Source organism: Hypomesus nipponensis, chromosome 9 (assembly GCF_054491055.1).
Source record: "Hypomesus nipponensis isolate SF chromosome 9, ASM5449105v1, whole genome shotgun sequence".
Classification (NCBI taxonomy): Eukaryota; Metazoa; Chordata; class Actinopteri; order Osmeriformes; family Osmeridae; genus Hypomesus; species Hypomesus nipponensis.
The window spans coordinates 23,852,032-23,877,892 of record NC_140369.1 but is presented as its reverse complement, the minus strand read 5'-3'; the positions used below and the strand labels follow the sequence as shown (position 1 = coordinate 23,877,892).

Sequence of the window (25,861 nt, the reverse complement as noted above, 5' to 3'; positions counted from 1 at the left end):
CGCTGTTTACCCGGTGACCTGCAGGTTTCGTAAATACGATGTAAACTTAAGTATCACAGCGTGTGCAATCTGTGGGTTGGCCATGGTGCTTATAACGCTACGTTTGCGAATGTACGTACATGAGGCCCTAAGATGAGAGGTAAAGCGATGCAACTTCATGAGGGAGCTTTGCATTTTCTGGCCCTGGTGTATTGCCGTGTCAGTCAATTTTAAATAAATGAATAGATAGGTAGATAAATAAATAAATATGGCTATGAAATAAACCCTGAAATTATAAAAAGATGGCAATAAATATAAAATCATAGCATCATATTATTATATAGCTGAATCCATTTACCTACATCAATAAATAAATGCAAGTACTTATTTCAAAATTGTGTTTTTGTAAAGACAATATTTATTTATTTCATTGGACTTTTATTTCGTAATGCCACATTAATTCATTTTTTGAGACATTTATTTTCTAATGTCACATATTTCCGAACACCACATTTATTTCTGTGCTGTATACATTTCCAATCATACATGCAAGCGAGAGGGCGTGGTTATGTTCTGTTCTCCTTTTCGTGTGTTTTAATGTGTTTGTATGAGTTGGTGGTGTTGCCACAGTAAAGAATAGTCTTTCGACGCACATCGCAGCTTGCAAGTTTTTTTACCGCCGTAAAATAATGCCGCATAATGCTCCTCTTTCTTTCTTTCTTTCTTTCTGCCATCATGACATCTCTCACTCATGTACAGCCCAAAGTGTCTACTCTGCTAATTGGCTTGCACTTGCTTGCGCATGATGGCAGGACAACCTCAAAATTAAGCCGGGAAGAGGAGCAACGTGTTTGGTGATTATTAGCCTCAAAACTTATTTTAAACATTACATTTCATGCTAAATAAATTAAATCACTGAATCAAACATCATTGTATCAATATTATTATGTGAGAATCGATCCTTTTGATACAACATCAACGTCAGTATCGATACCACAGGATCGATCCGCCTACCCCTTGCAGGGGTCATGTATGTGGAGTCAGGTGGCTAAGTGGTTAGGGAATCGGGCTAGTAATCAGAAGGTCGCTGGTTTGATTCCCGGCTGTGCCAAATGGCATTTTGTCCTTGGGAAAGGCACTTCACCCTACTTGCCTCAGGGGAAATGTCCCTGTACTTACTATAAGTTACTCTGGATAAGAGCGTCTGCTAAATGACTAAATGTATATGTATGTACAGTCTGACGAGTCACAAAGGACTATTAAAAACTTCAGTTTGCACACTGCTTAAGTTAAATCTTTGTCAAGAAATGTTCAGTTGATATTTTTACTTAATTTGTATAGGCCACTGCAGAGATATGAGAATACACATAAATATTCTGCATACAGTATGTTCAGATGAACAATTTCAGGTACAGTAATATCCAACAATATTAATAACAAAATGTGTGTGTGCTTGTGTTTTAAAGGTTTGTGTCAAATTGTGTGACTCACTTTTTTGTGCCTTTTGATGAGCTGCTGTCTTTGAAGAGAAAACTGCTCTTTAACCTGCTGTTTAAACAGGTGATACTTCTCTTGGAGATGACGCTGCTCCATCTCCCAAACCACAGATTCTCTCGCTGAAGTGAAAAAAAATCAAATTATATATATATATATATATATATATATATGAGTACAAGAATAAACAATGTCTACATATTTTGTAACAATTATGTAGTCTTGAATTAAAGGAACAATACTTGTAAACATACCCAGCATATATCCAATGCATTAGCATTAATGTAATTTAAGTAAAGATTTCAATCTGTTCGTCACTTCATTTGAGTTAATTATGATTTTTTTTACTCCCCCATGACCACGCCAACTGTAGGTTCTTCCTGGTACGGCAGCAAAATCTAACACAGGGAATTATTTGAAATGTCTCTTTGCCTGTCTGAATTAATTTCAAATGGACCTCAAAACCACCAGATGGCACAAGTCATGAAACAGGCTTGACCGACCACCTACATACAAATTATCAGAGATGGAAATGATGCACTAAGAAACCATGTTTTGCTAAATGAAAGGGTATCCTCTTTATTTTAATTTCTTTGAGAAAAAAGTTTGTTTTCACTAAAACACTGAATAGAATGAACTTGGATCCTGGATGCAGCCATAAATTCTGAAAGGTTGAATAGACCAGGAGCCAGTTATTCAAAAAGTAGAATCTGGATCAGAATTATCTGGATTTTGAAATCCCATGTTTTGCCATCCAGGATCAGGTGATCCATTTTACATTAGCACTGTTTTTTTTCAAAGCAACATTGGATCACCCTGATCCAGATACAAACTTTTCAAGATTACCAAATTCGGATTCCCAGTGTTGTAAATGGGGCTACATATAACAATGTAGGCCAATGTAGTAGGCTAGCCAAGTAAAGAACAGGTTCAATAGCCAGCACGGGGTCACTTTTAAGTGTTTTGATTTGTAAAGATAGAAACAGTCAAAATAAAACAATCCTAACAGTCAGAGCCATCATCTGACCCACAAACAATTGAAAACAAACAAATATACATTATTCACAAATATAATGTGATTATTTTGAACATATTTCAAAATCAAGACTAAATGTCTAATAGTTAACTAAATTAAATAATTTTTATAAAAGTTAGTCTTCGGTTGAAGAGAGACAAACTTTTTGAAACTCTCCCTTTAGGAGGCGGATCTCAAGTCAGGTTTTGGTTTGTTGAAGTTCGGAAAGAGTGATTTGGTCCTCTGCCAGAAGAATCTGTACTTCTGCTCTCATATATAAATAAATGTATATAAACGAGAGGGTACAATTTCTGGGGAAATTGTGGGGTGTGCTTGCGTCGGTTGCAAATGGGTATGTTTCCAGGCTGTGAATATCAGCACCCTGTATTTTTAGCTCCTGCGATTCCCACACAGCAGACGTCTAGTGGTTACCGGGGAAAGGTCTGAATCTAGGAGCAAAACGGAGCACAGCTGCCAGCTTTAGGTATGCAGGTAGCAACACAAATGCTAAATAACTATTGAGTTGGTCGGTTCCATGACGCCGGGTAAGTAGGGCTTGTGAGACTGCTCCTGTTGCACGGGAGACGCGAGTTTTTGTTGCATAAGCGCGGGCTCTAGCGGTTTGAAGTGGAAGCAAGTAGCTCTAGTTGTTTTACCAAATGGAAATATTCCAAGTACTTTACCTTTTTGTCACAGGTTGACAAGAACATTAATGTCAAGTTCAAGCTATGTCCTGGGGAGAAAAACGATATAAGGCTGCGGCTAGCACAAGTAACTTACTGAAGCACTTCACAAGGCAGCATCGACGAACATTTGAGTGATACATGTTCATCAGAGTCAGAAAGGGTTTTAATCGCCATGAAAGTTTGCACTGACAAGGAATTTACTTTGACTTCGACAGACAACACCTCAGCAACTCCTATTAAGCAGGCAAAACTTGATTTTATATCGCCAGTGCAGAAAGTGTCTGAAGGTGAGCTTAAAAAAAATATTGCAAACTAGATTGCAGGAAGAGATGCTACCGCTGGGTACTGACGAATCCTGTGATGTCATGTTTAACTTAAAGTTAAGTTTTAGTGTTATGTACATATTGTTTGGTAACTAAAGATGAAAGAAGGTCACATGTGTTACTAAAATGTTAAGTATTAGTAGGCTATGTTTTAAAACACACCCCAATGACATAATACAAATACAATTTTATTTGACCAATTTCAAGTTTTATTACATTTTGTTCCTGCAATCTACCTTAAATCCATCCTTTTCCTGGGATCAGAATGACCTTGATTTTTTAGATCAAAGGTATCCCAATCTTACTAAAAAGTTTTGAACAACACATATTGAAGGTTTGTTCCAGATCAAACCCAAGACTGGATTACGTGATCTATCCAATTTCTCTTTTTTATTTTATTTTGAACAACCCATTTTCAAGATTTGATCCAAGCCAAAATACGATCGATATAACGCCAAAATTATTTAAAGGTCCCATGACATGAACATTTCACTTTAGGAGGTTATGTGTATGTGTACATGAATATGAGATCCCCTAGCCTTTGTTCCCCCAGTGGCTAGAAAGTTTGATAGGTGTAAACCAAGGCCTGGGTATTCTTCTCCGCCTTTGAGAAAATGGAAACTCAAACGCTCGGTTTTGAAAATCCTCTCCTTATGTCATCATAAGGAGGAAGGTTACCTCCCCTTTCTCTGCTTTTCCCGCCAAGAGAATCTGGCCCACCCATGAGATACTGACCTATGACCGTAAGAGTGCAATATCGTTTTTTTCCTCGAGGGACATCATAGCTTGCAAACAAACGAAGCATAACAGTTGCTCAGTGTTTGTATGTTCAAATGAAAACAAAAGTATTTTCCTTCATCCGAGTTGTTGACAGTTAGGCTTTTACCCTCTGCCTACCTGCACAGCGGAATAATGATTCAGAGGAATGAACGGACATTTAGACGTTTGTCTCTTTAGCCATCAATGCGTGACATTATTTATTGAAAGTACAACATGCTTCTCTCTGTGAGAGTCAGGTAACAAGTGTAGAGAGAGAGGGTGAACATCCCCCTTTATAAGATGAGGCACAACAGTGCCTCCTCCTGGACAGATATAATTATATACATACATTCATACACTTATCCACTCTCAACACTCCCACTTATGAATGACATGTATACTGTACAACTTTTCCATAATAAAATGAACAAAACAAACAAAAATGGTAGTGTCAAATGTCAACATTTTACAAACCAAACATGACTCCTGCAAATTTCCTCAGCTTAAGTCTGGAGGCGGGTTTTGTCATAACATCCGCGACCATGTCGTCTGTGGGACAGTAAACAAGTGACATCTTGTCTTCCCTTATGGTAGACCTAATGAAGTGATACTTAATGTCCACATGCTTACATCTTTGTCTACACACAGGGTTCTTAACCAGTGCAATTGTCCCCTGGTTATCCTCATAAACAACAGTTTTCTTATACACATAGGTATCTATACCTCCCAGTAGTTGCTCCAAATAAATACACTCCTGTATTGTCAGAGCTAGAGCCATGTACTCGGCTTTGCATGTGGTTAATGCTACTGTGGATTGCTTCTTGGCTTTCCAAGAGACTAAGGAGCTGTCTTTACCCATACTCACACAATACCCCGTGGTACTGCATCTGTCGCTAGCGTCCGCAGCCCAGTCTGCATCACTATACGCCTGTAGGCCTAGACTCTCTCTGCTCTTCCTGAAACAGAGTTGTTTGTCGGCAGTACCCCTGAGATAACGCAAAACATGTTTCACGGTAACCCAATGTTCCTCTGTAGCTGCTGTGATAACTTGCTCACCACGAAACATAGGTCAGGACGTGTACAGGTTGTTAGGTAAATGAGACTGCCGACAGCCTCCCTGTACTTCTTCACATCAGATATTTTAGGCGCATCTTCAGAGTAGTCTAACTTTGGGTCACATGGTGTTTCTCTGATTCTACACTCCTGCATGTCGAAACGTTCCAGTATCTTTTCAACATACCTCTTTTGTGACACTTTTACATAGCCATCAGACTGGCTGAAGTCCATGTCCAGAAAATATTTCAACCTACCTAAGTCCATTTTAAATCTGGTAGAAAACATGTTTTTCGCTTTCTCTAGACTCTCGTTGTTGCTGGCTGCAATGATAAGATCATCCACCCAGACAACTACTATTACCTTCCCTGTCTCTTTAGACTCTTTTGTATAGACGCTGTGGTCTGTTGGGTTCTGAGTGAAGTTGTCATCTACAAGGCATGTGTGGAGCATCTCGTTCCAATTACACCCCGACTGCTTGAGGCCGTAAATTGACTTCTGTAGCTTACACACTAACTTCTCTCCCTCTTTTTCGTAACCTTCAGGTTGTTCCATGTATATATCTCGATCAATGGGGGCGTGCAGATAGGCTGTTTTCACATCAGTTTGATGTAAGTTCAAATCGTCTTGGGCAGCCTTCTGCATCACTACACGTATACTTGTAAGATTGGCTGTTGGTGAGAATGACTCCCCATAATCTATCCCTGCTCTCTGACTGTATCCTTTTGCTACAAACCTACCTTTGTACTGGTCATGTCCGTCAATGTCACCCTTGATCGAGTATACCCACCTTCCTCCCACTGTCTTCCTGCCCTCTGGTAACTTAGTCAGGGTAAAGGTCTGGTTGTCCTCTGTGCTCAGTACATTAGGCTGTGGAGTCTCTATGCTTTTGTCACAAGCTACTTGGGGTCCAGTTCTAGTTCCTGTGTCTGAGTCTCGTTTTCACAGGTTGTCTTCGTGATAAACTTTACCAGTCTGTGCTTCTGCACCTTTACTGGGGTAGTAAACTAGGTGGGCAGGACTGCCCTTGTCATGCCCTACAAAAAGTCCTCTCTCACACCTAGAATCTAGTTTCCCTCTGTCTTGCTGATAGGCATAGCACACTGACCCGAATTTATGCATACTGCCTAGATTGCACCTTTTACCTGTCAGTGCTGTATATGGGGTGGTGCCCGTGTGTTTGTTAAAGCACCGGTTTCTGGTATAGCCTGCTTCCTGGATGGCATAGTGCCAAAGACTCTTTGGTAGGTCACTGTCGATAAGCTTACATCTGGCCATCTCAAAAAGAATGCGCCCTTCCATTTCAGCTGTCCCGTTCTGGTGCGGGGAGTAAGGACAGGAAGTCTCGTGTCCAATTTTGTTCTTTCTCAGTAGTGTCTGAAACTCTCTGTTAATGAACTCGGTCCCGTTATCTGATCTGATACATTTTACAGTACCATAAGGCGCTACATCTGCCAGGTACTTCTCAGTGGCTTGAAATGCATCACTTTTTGCTTTCAGAAAGTAAACCAACACTGCCCCCGTACACACATCGGTGAAAGACTGCATGTACCTGAAACCATCTATGGACTCATTGTTCACTGGACCAGCTAGGTCTGTGTTCACCAGTTCAAGTGGTGTCTTTACCTTATCAGCCGGATCTCTGTTTCTCAATTGAATGTACTTTCCCTCTATGCACACTGTACATTCTTTATCAGGCCTACGCTTTGCACCTTTAATGTGCATGCCTTCTGTTACATCTTGCAGCTTCAAGATATCCTCGTAATTGCAGTGACCCATTATCTAATGCCATGTCTGGATATCAAAGCTGACATTACACACATCATCTACATCACACTCGGTTTGCAAGTAGTACATTCTCTTATATACATGAATATTATACCTTGTGCCATCCGGTGACAATATGACATTTTTACCTTAGTCGAAGAACACTTTGGCACCGTGAGCGGTAGCAGACTTCACTGAGAAGAGTTCTTGGGGGTACGAGGGGATGTAGTTCTTTAAAGTCACAAGGGGGAGCAATGCAAGTGTCTTAGGAACCGGCATTTCCAGTCAACCATAAAGGAAGAAGGTATGTTCAAATTGTTGTCGGTATGGCTCAGAAGCCAGGTAAAGAAATACATTATTTAGGGGCCTCAACCAGTCTCTGGCTAGGGCCCCCAAATCACTAGAACCACCTCTGGTAAAGAGGAACAATGTATTTGGAAGATTCTCCATTGAATGGATTAATATGCCACAAGAAAAAAGATTTGGAACAATTAATCTTGTCACTTAAAAATACCCGGGGGTACTCAATAGGCGGACCGCTGTCTGGATCCGAACCCAGACACAATACAATTTGGACCGAAGCTAAAATCAACATTCTAATTGAGTCATGATCCAAGCAAGCCTACATTGTTTTCCTACTAGATGTGGTTTCTATATTCTGTGTCCAATCCAAAGATCCAATCAGGAGCTGTAATGACTGTAATCACCATGACAACTCACTCACCCCAACGTTGGCCACAACCTCCTGAGGTTCACAATGGTTGTGTGTGTCATTTGCAACAACACAGGCAAATCGATTTGCTAACGGTACCTGTTTTTTTCTTAACAAAAATCATGATGTGACAAAACCCACCTAAAAGAGAAAAGTTGATTCAGAAAATCGCAAATTTCAGACGGTGTTGCCGGTGGGGAGCACAAAACCGACGTGTTTAATCTGCAATTAGACGGTTGCCCTTGTCAAAAGTGGTAACATGAAATGACACTTTGATCAAAATTACCGCCAGAACTCTGAGGTAAGGGCCAGAAAAATAAACCATCACTGTTCCAGACCCTGGAATGAATGGACATTTGGTGAGTGGGCTTCAGAAAGATACTAAAGGAACGCGTGTGCCAGAGTCAACAGAGGTCCAAGTCCAACCAGAAACATTGTGTACGAATCATGCGCTTCAAACTTGATATTAACAGCTAGCGTAAATGAGTCTGCAGCTACCAACCTTAACTTTACCTTAGTCAATGACACAGACATCAACAATAACGTGAGTAACAAAACACATGGATAGCCTGACTGTTGGTCAAGGGACCAAGTGATGTATTTTTGCTCCACGAACAGCTGGCTTGTTTTTAAAAATAACAAACTGGGCTGCAAAACATGTACCAGCATCCCGTCACTTGCTGCACAGACAGAGAGGTCACTGAAGCTGTCAAAAGAATGGAGGCAATGTTTAATTCAAGCCTTTGGTACAGACAAAGTGAATCAACTGCAGTCACTGCGCAAAAAATTGAAAGACCACAGAGATTCGAAAGCATTGAGGCAGCCAAAATGGCGTCCCGCAATAAACTGAGCAGGAAAGTTCAATCTATTCACGGGAGTTAACATTAAACTACGTCTCGGGTGTTCCGAACTGCATACAAAATTGGCACGCAAGGGCGTCCATTCAAAGACATGTGAATGGATGTAATGTTGCAAGAGTTTAATGGATTGAACATGGGCCAAGTTGTGCACCATATTGCAACGGAGATTAGAAAAAAAATGGTTGATGACATCATTGTAAACAAAAGAAAAGTGTGCTTGTTGATTGACGAGTCCACGACAATCAGTGGGAAAACTGTTGGTTGTCTGTTTACGGACAGCTATTTCTGACGCAGAACCTGACCATTTTTTTTGGTCCTGCTGTAATTGGAAAGGACCACAGTAAATGCTATCATAGCGACGTTGTTGTTATGCCTCAACAAATATGGATTCGATGACAACTTTTTGAGTGAGTTTTTTGTGGCCTTTGTATGTGATGGAGCATCAGTGATGCTTGGCAGAAAAGCAGGGGTGGCTACTAGGGATGGAGATTTGAACTGATTTCACTATTCGAATAGTATCCGAAATTATTTTCGAATATCCGGATAATCTATTTTATTAATGTGGTTCCGTTATGTAATTAGCCTGACGTGACAGTAAACAGATGATGTCACCAGGGATTCAACAGAGAGAGCAAAATATAAGGGACTCCTTGACGTTCTCACTTCTGTGTCTTTTGTGTGTGGAGTTATGTACAATGCCCCAGCAGAACTGAGTGATCTCTCAAGGATGCTGCAAAAGAGAGGCACAACACTGCCTGAAGAAGACAAGCCGCTGTTTCGGGAGATCCGGGTGTTTGAGTTCATGGTTTCACACCTGGCCCCACACACACTCTTTCTTTGAGCTGAAACCGAGAAATCGTTCCAGAATTTATCACTGTGTGACAATCAAAGGATTGTAAAGATCAATGCAGGACAGTTCTTTCGCAGCATGGCGTAAAATATGAGAACCAGGACAGCTACAACAACTTCCTCTCATGTCAACACACAGGAAAGTCACTCATACAGAGGTGGATGCAAACTGATGTCCGACTTCAAGGTTCTTCAACCAGATACTTGGCCAGAGGGAAATCTGGACATACATGGTGAAGCAGAGGTCCTTCGGTTATGTGAAACATTTAAAATAAAGAGAAGAGAGATTATCCAGGGATTTCGGGAGTACAAGGAATTGAGGGCATCCCGGACCCCAGCAGCCCTGAAACCTCTTCTTAAGCTGTCCATACAATTTCAGTCTCTACCAGTGAATGCGAAAGAGCCTTCAGTTGCATGAATGACATTTTAACAGTCAAAAGGAATTCCCTTGCTGTAAACAGACTGTCAAACCTGGTGTCCCTGAAATGCAATGGACCACCATTACAGCAGTTTAGTCGACACAATTATGTGAGATCATGGTTGGCAAAGGGACGAAGATCTGCAGATGAACTTACATGTGAAGCCCCTCACCATTTGGCAGCAGCTGGCCCCATGACCTTCCGGAGCCTTTTTTAAGCAGGTAAACCATCTTTTTGTCTTATAAAATGTAGAACAGAATTTAGATTCCAAATACTTCTGTTTAGGATACTTTTGGTACTTTTGGTCTTTCACAATGAATGTGTCAGCACAATAGATTACAATTTATTTAATGTAACTTCCTCACTAAATGCACTAAATTTCTATCTCTGAAAGCCTGTGCCTCACAAAGGCACCAAAAAAGCTGATGGGATGCTGATGAACAACCCATAACATCCTATTGCCAATCTGTAAATATGAACACCTCTTATATACAGTGGCGACTGGTCATTAGGGGCAGGTGGGGCAGTGCCCCATCTGTTATCAAAAGAAGGAACTGCAACAAAATTGTTATTTTTTATTTCTGTTTTTTTTTAATGTTCGTTTACTTTGAATCTTTTATTATCTATGAATATAGCATCTTCCTAAATTGTTTCGTTTCATTCGTTTGTGTTAGGATTTTATTTCATGTTCATTGGTCCCTGCCTTGCTGCTTCAGACTGCGTTCTGCCGATTCGAGTTAGCATAGGCTAATCGTGAAGGTGGGGCTCTGGTGGGGCTAGCCCCTCTCGACAATACAATGTACATTGGACGTGGGAAAGTATTAATAAGCATGCTCAGAATTCTAATCCATTAATGTAGATCACACAAATTTGATGCCAAGTGGGGCAGAGAGCCGGTAGCCCCATAGATATATATATCTATAGTGATATATATATCTATGGGTAGCCCCACCATAGCGTCATCTTGTATTTCATATCTGATTGGCTGTCTGTCTGGCGCCATATATAAATATTTAATGCTCGGTTTAGGGATTATCTGCAATTACTACTTGTATGTTCTATTCAAGCATTAATTGAATAATCTCGTCTTTCCTCAAAAGGAAAAAAAAATACTACTTTTGTTTATAATCAACTACAAAGTTATATTTACAATTTAGTTAATATTCGGTTGAGGATTATCTGCCATTACTACTTGTATGTTTTCTATTCAAGCATTAATTAAATATTCTTATCCTCACAAGGGATAATTCATTCATTTTGTTTATGGTTGGGATGACAGTGATAATATGTGTGCATAAGTATGTGCATACCTCTTTTAAGCTGCTGAGTTTTGATCATGAATTCTTTCTCCATAAAGGCAACCTTCCTTTTATGTTCCTGCACAACCTTCTGTAATGCCTCATTTAACTCCTGTTGTTGCTTCTGTATGAAAGGTTGTTCCTTGTAAAGTGGAAGAAATGTAGATGAAGGTGATACAGTCTAATAGAACGTCTTACAGAATTAAGTTATAATTTAATTTCATATGGGCATAGAAAGAAATGAGAACCTGTGACTGTGTGCAGCATCATGTATCACCCGTTGGGATGTGTTTACCTTCATGGGCTGATTCCTCAGTGCTGCTGCCTGGCGGCCTAGATCTTTCTCCTGCTGGCTTTTAAGTCTGCGGGCATCTTCTCTTAACTTGACTGTGTGATCGGCCTCCACCCGACTACTCTGCTGGAGGTACTGTTTCTCCACCTTCTCCAGCTCACCGTCGTAGTACTGCTTCTTAGTCTACACATGCAATAAAAACCCACAAGTGGGAACTGTAACCAATCCAAATTGTGCAGAACAGTTATCAAAACTCCAGGCATAGAGTAGTGAGGAATCTGCCTTAAAATACTTGTTTCACTATTTTATTTACGTTTACAGTTTCAGGGTCTTGTCCTTTTATTATAGGGATTGCCATTTCTAGATATACGGTAGGGCCTAGTCCCAAACCTTATGATCATTGGGAAATTGAAGACTGAGAAAGCCAAGAATTCTGTGACATCACACAAAGCTATTTGGAACATTTTGAAATCAAATTGGGATCAGGTTTTTGCACAAACATGTGGAGTCCACATGCCAGCTCAAGTGCAAACTTTCCTCTAATGCAATAGTGGGGCAAAGGGCAACAAATACTAAGATATTCTGAAATTCATTTTTCTAAGATTTCAGATTTTCACACACTTCAAATGTTAACCTTCTCTAATAATGGCAGGAATCTCTTTTTGTTTGTTTGTTTGTTTGTGTGTGTGTTAGTTGTCAATGATTATCTGGAGAAACAGTGCAGAGTGCAGTGCCGCTATTGACGTTGTTCAGATCAGCATTTCAACATTTCCAAAAACAATACCCATCTTTCATGTGCCTCCACAACCCCTTAACTCTAATTGGTCCTCTGGTCATCCCTTCCACCTATTCCATTTATATGTTAACATATATACAGAATTTAGTATATTTTGGTGTTGCTTCTTTAAAGTAGAGTGCATGAGAGGCTGGGATTAAGAAGGGGGGCTTTGGGTTACCAACAGTGTAAACCACAACAGTGTTTGCTAAGGAAATGCATTTCTTAAAGGGTGAATTGATAACTGCTTACGCTCAGAAAAGACCCATCACTAATTAATACTCCCTTAAAAAAAATTATGTTTAAGTGTATCTTTTTTTTGCCAAATGCTAGATGAGATGAAACTACATTTAGGGAAAGTTCCTCACACTCATTTGCTGTGCAACTTGTCGAAACATCATCTGTCTCTGTTGATGCTGTCGCTGCTCCAACCGGGCATGCTCTCTCTGCTCCTCCCTCTGCAGGATTTTCAGGGCCTGCAGCTCCTGGCGTCTGCATTCAAAGTGTACCCGAGTGAAACACTGAATGGGTTAGCTTGCATAACTAATCATCACTGCTGATCCAACAATTTTTAAATAAGTTCATGAGATATTTCATGTTGAAATTAATTACGATTGTTTAGAAAGCTAGTAGAGAAGCAATTTTTTGTGTTGGATCATGTGTAAAGTTTAAATAACAAAAGCTGCCTAAGTCAAAAGATGAGTTTTAACAGGATTAAAAAGGTTTCACACTATGTATATAATTTACAGTAGCCTTACAGTATACCATGTTTTAAGTATGAAGGGCATGATGTTTTTTAACTTTGACCAAAACTTTGAATCAGAGGCTTGATTAAAATGGATGCAGACTAGTGTAATCTGTTAGTTACGTCAACTGTGTCTGAAGGTTTCTTTGTAGTTGTGTAGTTGCAACCAGAATTGGAATATACAGACATTTTGTCCATTTTGTTTGTTTTGTCCAATATTAAAATGGCACTTACATAAGTTATATCTTTGCTACATGTATTTTTGTTTTGTTTATGGACAATGTGGAAAACATTTGAACATTATTTTAACTAAAATAAACGAATCACTTGTGACCCTAAAAACATTTCCAGGAAATATGGTTTACCTGGCAGACCTAATTTGCTCTTTGTTGTCGCTCTCACAAACTATTTTTGATGTGGTGATACTAACTTCCCGGCCCTCCACCATGAACGTTCGAGTCTTCTTTATAGTCATCCTATTATTGGTTAACTCCTGAAATACAAAAAAAAAGAATGTAAAAACAATCTTTTAGTTGGATATTTTACCTTACATCCTGCCAAATGTCTGAGCTGTTTCACATCATATAGTATGTCCTATTTCCTGGATTCACTCTAAGGCCCTATTTGAAGATCGAAGTTGTACTGGGGGACATGGACTAAGATAATGTTCTCAAGAACAAATCACCACAAACAAAGATTTTTTTAAATGCTGTCCAAATCGGTCTATGTTTCTAAAAAACTCTTTTACTTTCCTCTGTTGAAAAAGTAAGAGACAATAGTAAGAGAATGTCCCGTATTGTGTAAGGAATTGTGTTACATTTTCCTAGTGCCAATACTGCCGGCCTGTGGCCAGTCTCTTACAACTTCATCTGTGGTTCCTGAGTTTAGTGTGCTCTCTGCCCTCTTACCAGTTCCTTATGACAGCTGTAGTCATGATCAATTTGAAGAAGATCTTTAAACTTTTAACTTGACATTGATTTAATAAGCATTTTGCTGAATGATTTAGAGATCAGTTGCAGTTTTTCTTCAAAATGGCAGTAAATATTCTATACCGTACTACATTTCCAAAACTACACCTTGAAACATTAATTGAGGCATGCACAATTAATGTTATGTAGGAAATATGTTACTTAACAAAGTTGCAGTATGCACAAACTGATTGGGATTGAGGAACTAATGTGTTGTCATGTAGTTCCTCAACCTGTCCAGTGGATGGTAACATAGAACTGTTTATCTGGATTTGGTCATCTTCAAAAGTTCCTATAAACATCATATTGATCCTATCCCACAGAATGTTATTTTGAATGACTTCTCAAATGGATTGGATTGCCTGACATTGATTCTAGATAGAATGTAGCATAATACCAAATATCTATAATTATTAACTACATAAAATACTCTACAGGCCCTGGGATTTTTTTAAGATAGGCTAGATCTTAATTTTCATTGTAATATAGGATTGAATACCTTTCCGCAGTGTTACAAGAGAACTCACCTTACAAGGTGGGGACATTGTTGAAACTTTATTATTTGATGTTATATTGTCATCTGAGGTCCTATTGATTTTACACTCTGTCATTTGGTGCAATTTTTCATTTGATTCTGGGTTTGACTGTTTTGTGTCTGAGGGTGTAGTCTGAGCAGAGGAAAGTATCAGACTTGTATCTTCTGTCTCTTTCTTCTGTGCGTCTGACACAAAGTTGACCTGGGTTTTTGCTTTAATTGTATCTGTTTTGGCTTCTCTCCTGTTATAGGCTTGTGTGTCCTCTTCTTCTAGTCCTTGGTTCATTGGTATTTCTGTGACTTGGTCTTGTTCACTAAAGTTACACTTTTCCATTAGTTCCACTTTTATCTCATAATTTGAGTGGTTTTCATCTGTCTCATCAAATCTTCTGCCCTCCTGCTTTATATCTTTACCTTTCAACAATAGTTTGTCTATAGTTTCCTTCATCCTTCCACTTTCCTCCTGCATTTTTTCTTGGCTTGTTTCAGTAGTTTCCACTTTGATACTTGATTCCATCTCCTTAAACTTGCCACCCATGGCCATTTTCCAGTGCTTGGCTCCGAGTCCATTCAAGTTCAGATCAGTACAGTCTTGCATTGAAAGACACCAATCCCCTTGGCACTTTTTTGGTGACCTTGGAAATTCCAAAGCCAAGGCAATAATCAATAGACTGTGTGTGTTCATTAATTGACAGATGCAACCTGAAATGTTACTATTTGTATCACAGGATGCTGTCTGTTGACAGAATGACATCTCTACTAAGGGATAATGAGGGCCTACAGTGTCATTCACAACTTCTTTCCTGTCATAATGGGGGTATTCTTTGGCCTGTTCTCCATGTCTAGGAACTTCGCTCAGAGAAAGGTATCTGAATCTGCAGTCCACTGCATCTTTTAGACATTCTTTTTGCTGCCATTCACCTTTTTCAGTCTTTTCTTCATTATTACGTGCATTGTCTTTTGTTTTGCCAAAGTTCTCCATTGATTTGCTCACTTCTGTTGCAATTGCCTCTGTCTGATCAGACAAACCAGTCATTAGTGTCTGATTGGTTGTCATATTTTTGGTGTTATCCCAATGTCCAGCTTCCAAAAGGGAGGAGAGTGCAGTTTTTGTCTTTGCCACTGTGTTATGGTTATTTTCATTCATTGGTACAGTTTTGTCAAGTTTACTTTGCACAAGAGGATGGTTTTGGTTTGGGGTGGCAATATTATTTATATGTGCCATGTCCGTGTCTTTCTGCTGAGTGCAGTTTGTCTTTGTTACAGGGCTCTTCACTTGCATGACCTCATCAAGGGAAGCCCTGAAGTTGGTTATGGACTGGAAAGAGTAAGAAAAGGAAAAACATGTTCAGTATGCAGTATTATGCTTTCTTGGTGATTATGTTTGAATAAACCATGTGGCTTCTACATTGACTGGAATGTGGCTTATTCATTGACTGAAGCCACATGGCGAAGCCACATGGCTTCACAGAGATCTGTGGTATTTTTCTTTCAAAATACATAACGTACTTAATTCAGCTTTCTTCACACCAATTACTTACTTGATCGCCTTACACAGATGCTGTTTTCAGTCTCATGTTATTGTTTTCCTAAACCTGTGTATTTGTGGATATGGTATACATGCATCTGCTAGCTTCTACAAGGCTTTCAGTGTGCTAATTATTTATGATGTACTTTTGTGTAAGACATCAAGACATTATAGCCATCCATGAAAGTCTTTTCTGAAAATGTGTTTCCTACCGCAGCTTCCTCCATGACATCAGCTTTAGCCTCAGCTATAAGTTCTCTGAGGGCTCGGTTTGTCTGTCCTGTGGAAGGGAAAGGGTGGTTTAGGAGCTGCTGAAGTCCCCAACGCATCTCAGGGCTTTTCTGTAGCACTCTTTGTAGAAAGTCCTGGAAGTGATAGGACCTGAGGGTTCAAGTTAACAGAGGGAGAAATGTGTATCATAGTAGTCATAGAAACGAGGACATACATCACATGTTACTACTTAACCCACATGTATTGGAACTTCCCATTTAATTTATTTGGATATAACGTTTGCTTGATTACTCATTACTGAACTTTGAACCAAGATTATCAAAAAGCATTTCCCCATCAATCTAATATAAAACCACGTGACACACTACTGTGTTTTGAAAGGAGCTTTTTATTCAAAAATTGCTATTCATTCATTGCTTTTAAGTTACTGTATACTTTACTTTCCAGTGTAAAATAACTGAGAAAGTGACTGCCTATTCTAAAGAAATCTAATGTTTTGAATAGCAAAAAGACAAAGCCACAATTTCTATAATCCGCACCCCACCAGAATGGGAACCTTGTGTTTGTAAACCGCACTATAGGCTACACTTGATACGGGAACAATGATACCAAGCAATGCACATGAATAGGGCACCTTACAGTACACCCTTGTGTTACACACTTACAACGAAAGTAAGTGCATAATGTATGTTTTCTATTGCCCGGGAATGAAATTATATTTACCTTTAAACGCGTAAGATCGAAATATTTACAACGATCCCCAGAGGTAGCTTAGCCTGACGTTGTCATACTCATAATTCTAGTCAGAATATGAGTCTGAGAACTCTCTGTTGCGCTTTGACTACAGGGCGTGTTTCAAACGAGCCTGGAAAACAAATGCCTCTTTGCTCAATTGGATAGACCTACAACCAATATGTTGTTTGTTCAAAACAAATTCAGCTTAAGCGCTCTTTTGTGACGTGGGTGATTACGTTACTGTTGATCATCTGTCCATCATCGTATAAAGCCCGCCCTGGCAATTTTATTGGTACGCCCAGATTCTGGTTTTCTGTAGTTGTTCCCCAATACGAGAACCTGCAGACCCAACTTACCGACCACATTTTTTTGTGGGCGGGGAGAAGTTGGGCTGGCAGCCAGGCTAGAGGTAGCTAGTAGGGGTGCAACAATTCAACAAGCCCACAGTTCGGATTGTTTAGCACAGGGGTTCCCAATCCTGGTCCACGGGCCTCCCTGCCCTGCATGTTTTAGGTGTGTTGGAGGTTTGTTGGAGCAGGGAAACATCTAAAACATGCAGGGTAGGGAGGCCCGAGGACCAGGATTGGGAACCCCTGGTTTAGCACATTAGAGGGAAGAAAAAAACATTACCATTTCAGTGTTCTCTCTGTATTTTCAGTGCATTTTTTGTATATCCGGCGTAAATGCCCCATCATATTAGATGTATTACCATTAGGACAGGACTGCCAACTTTTCAAAAAACCTTGGAGTGAGATTCGGTGGGGCCAACCCACATTTTGCTGTGTTCTAACCCCTCTAACTCCTTTCACGGATGTTCGCACGTCTATTTGCTTCACTCCGTGTGCCTGCTAGTGATGGGAAGTTCGGTTCATTTGACTGATTCGGTTCCTTGAATCTCGTTCAGTAAAATGAACGAATCGTTTTTCGAGTCATTCGTTCATTTCAACGGGGGTGGGGGTGGGGGGGGGGGGGCTATACGTCCACGGCAGACATGTATCATATTCTCATGCAAGCAGTGCAGCCGCTCCCACAACGCGCACTACGCGTTGTGCGTAGGGCACCAATTCATGGACAATTCATCATAGGACAAAAATCATCATAGTTAATATAATTGTAATGCCAATATTATTTCAGTAGGCCTGTATGAATATTACGCACCTTTTAGGCATGTTTATCACAAAACAGGCAAAACAAGAGATATATTTAATTGCTCAAAAAACCTTACGATGGTGCCCCCACCCCACAAAAAAACAAATACACACTCAACTTTCCAAGCTCGCCGTGGGTGCCCTTTTCTATCTCAGTGGCCTGACGAACTTTGACAGTAGGCTAGGTAAACTTTTCGAAAATGGCCTCAAAAAGACAACAGGAGTCAGGGGCAGAAAAAGAAAGATGATGCCCGTGCATCACTTTCAGGTAAGTCCATGTTTAATTATTGTTAAATACGGGAAATATGCTGCTAACTTATAGTTAGCCTATGCATACACCTCGAACTAGCTGACGTTATTGCTAATTTTAGCACACTCAAATATGTTAGGTGCAAACTAAATTTAGATTTTACCATCTATGCATTTGAAATAACTGACACCAGCTAGATGTTACTTTACTGTACATTCTATGATGCTTTTATAGTCAATTGATCAAATAGTTTTTAAATGAGTAATAAAGGTGGAGAGCTCCTTGGTTGCATGCTTTTAGTTTTAAATGTTTATAATTAATTTAGATAACCATGCTAAGAAACGTAAGGGTGGGGCTGAAAAATTAAGAGACAAAAATACATCATGCACTCAAATAAAGGCCCCAAAACTTCGCTCGCGCGCATATCACGCATTAACTCCGTAATTAGCATCATATCAAACACAGAGTGTGGATGCATTGACAGGGCAGCTGTGGTGGTGGTGGTGGTGGTGGTGGTGGTGGGGTACCAAAATGGCTAGCGGCGACACTGCATGTAGGTTAGTGCATGTGCACCAGCAGATACTATTTCAAAAGAAATTCCTGCATTAAAATAATGTATCATGACAGTTTGTATGATTTGGTCATTTATTATCACACTAGCATTTAATTATCACGGCAAACAATTACACTGCACTAAACTGCAAGTGTAAATGTAAAGTGAAAATAAGAAAACCAGTCAGTATGATGACTTGAGCAAATATCATTCACCAATTACTAAAATAGCGGCCACGCGAAACGGAATTAGGAAACTGTTTCCTCTACTACAAATCTTTTGTTTCCTCTAGCAACAGACCCTATGTAGGTCACGCGAAAAAATGATCCAAAGACTCATAGAAAGACCGAGTCGGGAAATGAACGAATTGTTCGTTTCCTCTATGAACCAGTACAGAGCCTATGCAGGTCATGTTAAAAATGATCCAAAGACTAGTAGAAAGACCGAGTCGGGAAATGAGCTGTTCACTCTTTGAGAGGACTTGTTACTCCCGAGTCCTTCTAAGGATTTGTTCAAAATGAACGAATCGTTCACGAACGACATCACTAGTACCTAGAAGAAACAAACGATTAGTTCATTTCCCGACTCAGTCTTTGGGATGGCGGAGGAGCTCACGGCAGCACCCGCTGCTTGTTGAGAACAGTAGCCTTCTGCAAAACAATCCGTGCTTTCACATCTCTAAAACATCGTCTCGTCTCGTCTCGTCATCTTCCGCTTGTCCGGGGATCGGGTCGCGGGGGCAACGACCTAAGCAGGGAGGCCCAGGCTTCCCTCTCCCCGGCCACTTCCACCACCTCTTCCTGGGGGACCCCGAGGCGTTCCCAGGCCAGCCGAGTGACATAGTCCCTCCAGCGTGTCCTGGGTCTTCCCCGGGGCCTCTTCCCAGTGGGACGTGCCCGGAACACCTCACCAGGGAGGCGTCCAGGAGGCATCCTAATCAGATGCCCGAGCCACCTCAGCTGGCTCCTCTCGACGCGGAGGAGCAGCGGTTCTACTCTGAGCCCCTCCCGGATGACCGAGCTTCTCACCCTATCTCTAAGGGAGAGCCCGGACACCCTGCGGAGGAAGCTCATTTCGGCCGCTTGTATTCGCGATCTCGTTCTTTCGGTCACTACCCATAGTTCGTGACCATAGGTGAGGGTAGGAACGTAGATCGACTGGTAAATAGAGAGCTTCGCCTTTCGACTCAGCTCCTCCTTCACCACGACGGACCGATGCAGAGCCCGCATCACTGCGGACGCCGCACCGATCCGCCTGTCGACCTCGCGCTCCATTCTTCCCTCACTCGTGAACAAGACCCCGAGATACTTGAACTCCTCCACTTGGTTCAGGATCTCCTCCCCGACCCGGAGATGGCACTCCACCCTTTTCCGGTCGATAACCATGGCCTCAGATTTGGAGGTGCTGATTCGCATCCCAGCCGCTTCACATTCGGTTGCGAACCGCTCCAGTGAGAGCTGAAGGTCACGGCCCGATGAAGCCAACAGGACCACATCATCTGCAAAAAGCAGCGACCCGATCCTGAGGTCACCAAACCGGACCCCCTCAACACCCTGGCTGCGCCTAGAAATCCTGTCCATATAGGTAATGAACAGAATCGGTGACATAGGGCAGCCCTGGCGGAGTCCAACCCTCACCGGAAACAAGTTCGACTTACTACCGGCAATGCGGACCAAACTCTGGCACCGGTCGTACAGGGACCGGACAGCCCCGATCAGGGAATCCGGTACCCCGTACTCTCGGAGCACCCCCCACATGAGCCCCCGAGGGACACGGTCGAACGCCTTTTCCAAATCCACAAAACATGTGTAGACTGGTTGGGCGAACTCCCATGTACCCTCCAGGACTCCGCGGAGGGTATAGAGCTGGTCCACTGTTCCACGGCCAGGACGAAAACCACATTGCTCCTCCTGAATCCGAGGTTCGACAATCCGGCGGACCCTCCTCTCCAGGACCCCTGAATAGACCTTCCCAGGGAGGCTGAGGAGTGTGATCCCCCTAAAGTTGGAGCACACCCTCCGGTCCCCCTTTTTAAAGAGGGGAACCACCACCCCGGTCTGCCAGTCCAGAGGCACTGTCCCCGATGTCCACGCGATGTTGCAGAGTCGTGTCAACCAAGACAGCCCTACAACATCCAGAGCCTTAAGGAACTCCGGGCGGACCTCGTCCACCCCAGGGGCCCTGCCACCGCGGAGCTTTTCAACCACCTCGGCGACCTCGGCCCCAGAGATAGAAGGGCCCCCCCCGATGTCCCCAGACTCTGCCTCCACGTCGGAAAGCGTGTTGGTGGAATTAAGGAGGTCTTCAAAGTATTCCTTCCACCGATCCAGGACGTCCCCCGTCGAAGTCAGCAGCGCACCGTCCCTACCGTATACAGTGTTGACAGAGCACTGCTTCCCCCTCCTGAGTCGCCGGATGGTGGTCCAGAACCTTTTTGAAGCCGTTCGGAAGTCATTCTCCATGGCCTCGCCGAACTCCTCCCATGCCCGGGTTTTTGCCTCCGCGACCGCCAGAGCCGCGTTCCGCTTGGCCTGCCGGTACACATCAGCTGCCTCAGGAGTCCTACCAGCCAATAAAGCCCGATAGTCCTCCTTCTTCAGCTTGACGGCATCCCTCACCTCCGGAGTCCACCACCGGGTCCGAGGGTTACCGCCGCGACATGCACCGACCGCCTTGCGGCCGCAGCTCCGGTCAGCCGCTTCAACAATGGAGGCCCGGAACATGGCCCATTCGGACTCAATGTCCCCGGCCCCCCCCGAGACATGATCGAAGCTCTCCCGGAGGTAGGAGTTGAAGCTCCTTCTGACAGAGGGTTCCGCCAGCCGTTCCCAGCAGACCCTCACATTACGTTTGGGCCTGCCAGGCCTGACCGGCGTCCTCCCCCACCATCGGAGCCAACTCACCACCAGGTGGTGATCAGTTGACAGCTCCGCCCCTCTCCTCACCCGAGTGTCCAAGACATGCGGCCTCAAGTCCGACGACACGACTACGAAGTCGATCATCGAACTGAGACCTCGGGTGTCCTGGTGCCAGGTGCACATATGGACACCCTTATGCTTGAACATGGTGTTCGTTATGGACAAGCCGTGTTTAGCACAGAAGTCCAACAACAGAACACCACTCGGGTTCAGATCGGGGGGGCCTTCCTCCCAATCACGCCCCTCCAGGTCTCACTGTCATTGCCCACATGAGCATTGAAGTCCCCCAGGAGGACGAGGGAATCCCCGGGAGGAGCGCTTTCCAGCACCCCCTCCAGAGACTCCAAAAAGGGTGGGTACTCTGAGCTGCCGTTTGGTGCATAAGCACAAACGACAGTGAGGACCCGTCCCCCCACCCGAAGGCGGAGGGAGGCTACCCTCTCATCCACCGGGGCGAACCCCAATGTACAGGCACCGAACCGAGGGGAAACAAGTATTCCCACCCCAGCTCGACGCCTCTCACCAAGGGCAACTCCAGAGTGGAAGAGAGTCCAGCCCCTCTCAAGGAGACTGGTTCCGGAGCCCGTGCTGTGCGTCGAGGCGAGGCCGACTATATCTAGCCGGAAACTCTCTACCTCGCGCACCAGCTCAGGCTCCTTTCCCGCCAGCGAGGTGACGTTCCACGTCCCTAAAGCTAGCTTCTGCAGCCGAGGATCGGACCGCCAAGGCCCCCGCCTTCGGCCGCCGCCCGTCTCACACTGCACCCGACCCCCATGACCCCTCCTGCGGATGGTGAGCCCACTGGAAGAGGGTCCCACGTTGTCTCTTCGGGCTGTGCCCGACCGGGCCCCATGGGAAAAGGCCCGGCCACCAGGCGCTCGCCATCGAGCCCCACCCCCGGGCCTGGCTCCAGGGGGGGGCCCCGGTGACCCGCTTCCGGGCAGGGGCAACTGGGAACCATTGTTGTGTTTCTTCATGGTTGGTTTTTTGAGCCACGCTTTGTCTGGTCTTTCACCTGGAACCTGTTTGCCTTGGGAGACCCTACCAGGGGCATAAAGCCCCCGACAACATAGCTTCCAGGATCACTAGGACACGCAAACCCCTCCACCGCGGTAAGGTGGTGACTCACGGAGGGGAGAATCAAACATCGTTGATTCTCTAAAACACCAGGAAGTGTCCAACAACACCGAAAAAAGTTGCTAGATTTGTCGGTAGTCGCTTTTGACAATAAAAGTCTCCAGGAGGGTTTAGAAAGTTGCCAGATATAGCGTGAAAGTCTAGCCTGTAGACTTTGTGTCGTTCGTGAGCGATTCGTTCATTTTGAACGAATCCTTATAAGGAGTCGGGAGTAACTAGTCCCCTCAACGAGTGATTCGTAAATTTCCCGACTCGGTCTTTCTACAAGTCTTTGGATCATTTTTCACGTGACCTGCATAAGCTCTGTACTGGTAGCTAGAGGAAACGAACGATTCGTTCATTTCCCGACTCTGTCTTTCTACGAGTCTTTGGATCATTTTTCACGTGACCTGCATAGGCTCTGTAGCTAGAGGAAACGAACGATTTGTTCATTTCCCGACTCGGTCTTTCTACGATTCTTTGGATCCGTTTTTCACGTGACCCGCATTGTATTTTTTAGTAGAGGAAACTGTTTCCTTATTCCCTTTCGCGTGGCCGCTGTTTTAGTAAGACGTGAATGATATTCGCTCAAGTCATCATACTGACTGGTTTTGTAATTTTCACTTTACATTTACACTTAGGCTACAGTTTAGTGCAGTGTAATTGTTTGACGTGATAATTACATGCTAGTGTGATAATACATGACAAAATCATACAAACTCATGATACATTATTTTAATGCAGGAATTTCTTTTGAAATAGTATCTGCTGGTGCACATGTCATGCACTAACCTACATGAGAATATGATACGTGTTTGCAGTGGACGTATACCCCCCCCCCCACCCCCGTTGAAATGAACGAATGACTCGAAAAAAGATTTGTTCATTTTACTGAACGAGATTCAAAGAACCGAATCAGTAAAATGAACCGAACTTCCCATCACTACTAGCCTGGCTGCCAGCCCAACTTCGCCCCGCCCACAAAAACATTTGGTCGGGAAGTTGGGTCTGGAGGGTCTCGTATTGGGAACAACTATATAAAACTAGGATCTTGGCGGACCAATGAAATTGCCAGGGCGGGCTTTATACGATGACGGACAGATGATCAACAGTAACGTAATCAACAACGTCACGAAAAAGCCCTTGGGTTGAATTCGTCTTCAACAAACAACATTTTACGTTGCTCAGATTGGTTGTATGTCTATCCAATTGAGCGAAGAGGCATTTGTTTTATGAGTTCGGTTGAAACACGCCCCATATAGTCACAGCCCAACGGAGAGTTTTCAGACTCATATTCTGACTAGAATTATGAGTATGACAACGTCAGGTTAGTGAAAGTCGCTAAATTGGCAACACTGTTCTCCAATTCCTTTCATTACTTGACTCGTCATTGATATACTGACAGATAGTTGGACAGCTGCTCTCCAGGAAAGGTTACGGTAAAGTAGAAGGACAAAGGGTGTTAAGTTGGGTTTTCTTGTAGATCCCCCCCAAAAATGTGGTTTTATAAAAACCGAACTGTGGTTTGTGTGTCGAACAATAAAAAACTTTGGTTCAGTTTTGCACCCCTACTAGCTTAGTTAGCTTCTGGGCTAAGTTAGCTAGCGTAATACTCGTAGCAATGCTACTACCATGCTAGTGTTACTTGTTAGCCTTCTCACAGGGCTGCCAACTTTTGCTAAAACCTTGGAGTGAGATTTGGTATTTGTTCCCCTTCCCCGGCCCACTTTTTTTATATACCAAAGAGGGCCGGATGCAGCCTGCTTTAACTGGGGGTGCAGTGAACTTTTCTGGGGGGTATCATGATTACAGAAAGGGTATCGTAGGCTATTATTTTTTATATTGATACATTTTTGAGACTGCTAACGATCTGAGTGTTAATCAGGCACGGAGCCAGACTATGTAAACATTCGGGGCTTAGCCCAAACCTAGGGCATATGGGTTTGATCTGATGCAAGATAAGGACTTCCACACGTAATGCAAGCGCGCACAGCGTGCAAGCAAAACATTTTGGATATTATTTGAGCGCAAAATAGTTGAATTGAGCTTAATGAAAAAACATACGTAGACGTTTTCAATTGGTAACACCTTGTCTAGTGATGCCATGCTCCCATCCATCCTCGCTAACACGTATCGTTACGGTAGGGCCCCCCGGCCCAGCTATTGGTAGCCTATCTGAGTAAACTTTTGGGAAAAGACGGGCTATGAACCAAACCAACTCTATTTGGGAGGAGAGAACTCCTTCACATGGTACAACCCATGCAGAGGCTGAGGGGTCAGAATGTGGAACGTGTGTAGCCCACTTTAAGAGAAGATAATACTAACGTGACAAATGTCAACAACAAAAAATCCTCGACCGGCCCAAAAGTGAAACGGTCCACCGGTAAGTCTTCCGATTACCCACCACAGCCCTGTTTACAAACTTAAGAGGGCTACTTGGTTGGCGTTGCCTTTTCAGAGTGAGATATACAAGGTGTGGCGTGAGAGCATGTGAAATGGTTGAAATGCGTGTGTCTCAGGGCCAATGAGTGAGAGTTGGAAGCCCTGTTCTCATAAGTACATTTTGAACTCATACTAAAGCATTTGTGGCATAGTTTTTGTCCATTGGAAAATATTCAGTTGGAATGTTCAAAATTGCATATATGCGACGTTCCGCTGTGAGACCTGTATTCAAACGATCATATATGTGCGACTCTACTCCTTAACGGGTTAAATAGCATTCACGAAAAAGGTGTTTCTACTGTTGTTCTGTTATAAAATTGGGCTACAATCTGCATCAAAATATAAGCCTCATCACCACAAGAAAAATTTAAAATCAGGGTATAAACCGCGGCATTAATTCTGAAAAACACA

At 42.9% G+C, this 25,861-nt stretch overlaps 1 protein-coding gene across 1 annotated transcript in view; it reads right to left on the bottom strand.

Annotated features, from left to right (window-relative positions):
• The window catches only part of LOC146273580 (serine/threonine-protein kinase 10), a 52,138-nt gene that overhangs the window by 13,360 nt on the left and 12,917 nt on the right, over positions 1–25,861 (bottom strand). Inside the window, exons 7-13 of the mRNA XM_084706299.1 lie at positions 16,270–16,438; positions 14,522–15,847; positions 13,392–13,519; positions 12,650–12,773; positions 11,510–11,689; positions 11,227–11,356; positions 1,471–1,595 (exon numbers count right to left, since the gene is read on the bottom strand). Of these exons, the coding sequence (XP_084562425.1) occupies positions 1,471–1,595; positions 11,227–11,356; positions 11,510–11,689; positions 12,650–12,773; positions 13,392–13,519; positions 14,522–15,847; positions 16,270–16,438 (2,182 nt within the window). The remainder of the gene's footprint in view (positions 1–1,470; positions 1,596–11,226; positions 11,357–11,509; positions 11,690–12,649; positions 12,774–13,391; positions 13,520–14,521; positions 15,848–16,269; positions 16,439–25,861) is intronic.